We start from the raw sequence: 4944 nt of genomic DNA on the forward strand, positions 1-4944 counted from the left end.
TTCAGATGTGGATTGTGTGAGAGGTTTCTTTCACAGATATCACCTTGGAGTTCTCGATGGATCATTAGAAGTGTGGATATGCCAGTTGCTGCTGTTCTTTCATGCCGTCATGTATTCCATGCAGAGTGCTTGGAGCAAACAGCACCAAAGGTACCCAAAAGTGACCCACCATGCCCCAATTGTTTCAAGTTTGAATAGGAAAATTCCCCAGATCAACAGGTGTTTTCTAAGTTGATGAGTAGTTTCCCAAGGGTTAAACATTTTCGCGAAGATGTGCCGTCCAAGCAGTGGGGCAGTTTACAAGCGGAAGATTGTGTTGAAGGGGCTCTGCATTCACCTACTTGCAACAATCTAGTTAACCGAAATCGATTTAGGACAAATCTTTCCTTGAAGGGCAATTCTGGCAGGGAATTGCCAGGAAAATTGTGGAAAAGTGGCTCTTATTCTACCCAATTATTTGCCGGATCAGAGGACCATAGAGCTGCTGGATCTTTGAAGACAACGGCAGGTCCAGTATGAAGCAAGCACTACATAACTGCAGATTGGCTGTTCCTTAACAAGGGACTTCTTGTTGTACATGTTTATCTAATCTAAATGTGAAGATGTTTGGGTTGATATTTATGTCATGAAACATTATTGTAATTTTCTGTATTTCTACATTTTTCCAAGTTCTAAGCGAAAAAGATTGGATTTTGAATTTTTTTTCTACCGACCTTGGAAAAAAGGGCTTATTTAGCTTCAAATTTTTTATATTCTACTTTAATCGACGAAAAGATTTGTTTACCGGTTTTCTCTCTCTTTCATAATATTAGAAGAAGCTCGCCCCTTCATTTTCAGTTCACTCTATACTGAGTTTACTCATCATCATACTCAACTCTGTAATGCGAAAGTTTTCGTTTGAGGTCTCAGGAATTCTTGATTCTTCATTTGAATGTTGTTCGCTATTACATGGTTTGGCTTTCCTACAAAGTTTCCATTTAGTAGGGGGAAAAAATTTGGAGAAAGAAATGGCACTTGAAAAAAATTCATAGTCACAAACTTGAAATTTCTTGTTTTTCTAGGGGTTGGGGGCGTATATATATTTATGTGATTTCTCTGCATCTGGTCTTCATATTTATACCTAATGTCAGATTAAAAAAAATTTAGGTTTGGGGTGTGGGTGTGTGCAGGGGCGGACCCACATGGGGTCATGTGGGGTCAAATGACCCCACAAAATTTTGGGTTTTTTTTTTTTTTTTTTTCAAAAAATGGTTGTTTTAACTTGTTTTCAACCCACTTTAATACATACCAAATGAAAAATGAAATATTGCATTCTTAATATCATTTCTAAGCATTCATGGCCTAGTTTTTCGCTTCTTAATAGTGTACGAAATGATCAACCATAGCAAAAGATAAGATGTATTAAACTTTTGACCCCACAATCCAAAACGGCTAGGTCCGCCCCTGGGTGTGTGTGTGTGGTGATCCTCCAATTTTTTAAGGGGAAATTTGAAAGATGGAATGCTGAAAAGTTGTTAAAGATCAATTCTATCACCATGGAAAGCAAGTTATTTAAAGAAGTTTCGTGGAAATATTTTCTTTTCCTTTACATATTGAAAAGGTTTCTATGAAATTTCTAATGCTTAAACACATTCTTTCATAAAATTTTACACATTTACCCAAATTGTTTTTCTATTTTTTAATCAACATTCTCCATAAAATTACTATTCCAAATTACATTATCCCCAAAAGAAATGTGGCTCAAACAGAAGTTTAATCTTATGTGTGTTTCAATGAAATCATGTTGAAGTATAAATATAGTTAGAAATTGAGGATAACTGTCAATTTCGTAGGTGCAAATAGGCTTAGGCATTGGGTGGTTGGGGGTATTTCAATTCCTGCAGTATAATTTAGATGTATCATAATTGAAACCATATGGATCCTTGTAATTATTGAAATCTAATCCAAATTTAATTTGTCGGTTTGGATTTAGGTTCGATTCTACCCTATATATATATATATATATATATATATATATATATATATATATATATATATATATATATATATATATATATATATATATATATATATATATATATATATATATATATATATATATATATATATATATATATATATATATATATATATATATATATATATATATATATATATATATATATATATATATATATATATATATATATATATATATATATATATATATATATATATATATATTCGATAAATACTTTCAAATAGGCCTTTTCAATATGTATACCTAATAAACTACAATTAGACAATATTTGTGCAAGGAAGAAAATTAGCTAAGAAATCTAGCTATATGACTTAAAATAGTGGAAAATATAAACCACAAAAAGATGAAGAATTTAAAACATCAAAAATGAAATTGCAGTTTGAGAATAAATGATATTTTCTTAATAAATCTTATTCGATCCGTATGAGAAATGCTAGAGTCTAAAATTTAATTATGTACAAAGCATAAATTCTTCTACTTTTTAAACGAATTGAAATAAAAAAAAAATACTAATTAGATACATAACTATATAGTATCAAAAAATCATAGTACACCTATTAAACTCTATTTGAGTAAAAAAAGAAAATTTATATTTTAAAAGAGAATCACGAACTCGAAATAATAAAAAAGATACACCATAGCACAATCTATGTATCAAGTTCAACTACTGTGCATTATAACTATAATTAAAAAAATCACTTAGTATGCAAGAAAATAAAAAAACTCGAATTACAAATAATGAACGCTTTGATTCATTAACTTATACCGTGACCTTAGGTTTAACTTTTCGATTTATAGAAAGAGTAAATTATAAAGATTAATATGTACTAACATCTTCAATGTAACAATATTATGTGAGGCGAGAGACAAAATAAATAAATAAATAGGAGCCAATCATGATTTCTTATGATTAGGGTCTAAAGTTTTCGATAAATTACTACCTAAATTGAAGTTTTTATATTTTTATTACTAAGCCTATAAATTGTAAAAAATAACAAATTATATAAAAAAAATTAGTTCTAATCGAGTACCCACGGTTCTGGCATGAACCAAGAATTGACTCGAACCTAGTTTAAGAGGTTCGGTTTTAATTATAAAGCACATGCTAAGGTGTAAATTCGGGGCACTTTCACATTTCGGAGGTTTAATTGGCAAGGCCTAAAATTTTGGTATGGTGGATTAACTAAGGCCTTGTATGACAATCATTACTCAAATTTTTTTTCTACTTTTTAACCACACATTCTCCAAAATTCACTATTCATATAATCAAGTAATAAATTTTATTATTCATTAATCAGGTATAGAGGTGTCAATTTGCCTTGTCGGCTCGAACCGTCTCGAAAAAAGCTAGAGCCGGCCTGGTACCAAACCGACTGTCATTTTAGGGCCTTGGACTGAGCTTGATCCAGCCTGTGTGACTTGATGATCCCCATGGATGTTTGTGTTTTATTACAAACAAAAGTGAGCCAACTTGACTTGATAAGACCTGAGCCAAAAGCTTGGATCAAGCCTAAATTATTTGCCTGAGCGAAAGTTCGGCTTGACTAGTTGACATCACTAATAAGGTGTTTAATATTATTAATAATATTATAAATTAATTTATATACACAATATCTCTATCCTAATTATTCAAGCCCTAATTATCTTCTCTTTCAACTTTTTCTACCTTCTATCTTCCAATCTGTCTTTCTCTACCATCCCCTCACAAATGGACTCACCATCGCTGTCACCGTCGCTGTCAATGTCACCGTCGCTAGAGAGCATTGTCGTCGGAGACCATCTCTCTCTATCATGTTTGTTGTGAGCGTTACGCCAACTGATGGAAGACGATGGCTCTCACAGCATGGTGCTATGCAGAGAGTCCAAGCATAGCAGCGATGATGTGAGGAGGTTGCACTATGTAGAGAAGAGGCCAAGTTCGAGCAAATCCATGCACATTGTAGTGGTGGTTTTGCAGTTGGTGGTCAGGTGTTCAATTGGTGGGTATTAGTGTACTATAAATGCTACAAGTTAGAGGTGGAGGTGGGTTGTTGAGGCCGTGTCAATATCTATGTTGTTGGCAATGGGGTTGTCTTGGTAATGGTGGCGCTATTAGGCTATGTTGATTGTGATGGTCGCAAGTGGCATGGTGGTGGTTATGGGATGTGACCAACTATTTGGTTAATTTTGGACCAACTATTTTGTTATTTGTGACCAATTATTTAATTGTGATCTAAAAATTCGATAATTTGTGATTGAAAAATAATTTGATCAGCTAATTTGAAAATCTATAAACCAACAAATAAACTATGATCTATAATTTTTTATTTTATATTTGACCTATCATAATTTTTATTGTGACCATAAAATAATAAATGACCAATTAATTTGATAATATGTAACCAATAAATAAGTTGTAACATATAAGTATGCACATGTGATCATTAATGGAATAATTGTGATTTTAAAATATTTAATTAATAAAATATTTTTAATAATTAATTAATATCCAACTTTTGAATTTTGTAATTTTAAATCTGAAAATTGAATTGCTCCATAATTAAAACCAGACTTTGTGAATTTTCCCCTTATTTTATTATATGAGATTGTTGTTAGGCCAACTCTTCTCCTGACGACAAAATTAATCACCATGTCACTCGTCATCTTTTGCTGAAAACAATTCAAAAATATCCTTTCAAAGTTTAGAACTTGTTTGTCTCCCGTTATGGGAGAAAAACATAGAGTTTTGAATAGTATTTTTGAAAAATGTATGGTTCAAATCTAAATTTTTTTATTAGTTTGTGTGTAGAATATTTTATTGTGTAAATATGTGATGGAGAATATTACTATAGCAAACAATTTAATTTATTAAAAGATGACAAACAAGGACTTAATAATTCTATACTTGCTTTTAAACATTTTTTATTGTCAAAATACTGTTTTTA

At 31.2% G+C, this 4944-nt stretch overlaps 1 protein-coding gene across 1 annotated transcript in view; it reads left to right on the forward strand.

The window, feature by feature from the left end:
- Window positions 1-700, forward strand: part of LOC111395836 — a 7415-nt gene extending 6715 nt beyond the window's left edge. Inside the window, exon 3 of the mRNA XM_023022053.1 lies at window positions 24-700. Coding sequence (XP_022877821.1) covers window positions 24-198 — 175 coding nt within the window. The 3' untranslated portion in view covers window positions 199-700. The remainder of the gene's footprint in view (window positions 1-23) is intronic.
- The last annotated feature ends 4244 nt before the right edge of the window (window positions 701-4944 follow it).

This window comes from Olea europaea, chromosome 1 (assembly GCF_002742605.1).
Source record: "Olea europaea var. sylvestris chromosome 1, O_europaea_v1, whole genome shotgun sequence".
In the NCBI taxonomy this organism is placed as follows: Eukaryota; Viridiplantae; Streptophyta; class Magnoliopsida; order Lamiales; family Oleaceae; genus Olea; species Olea europaea.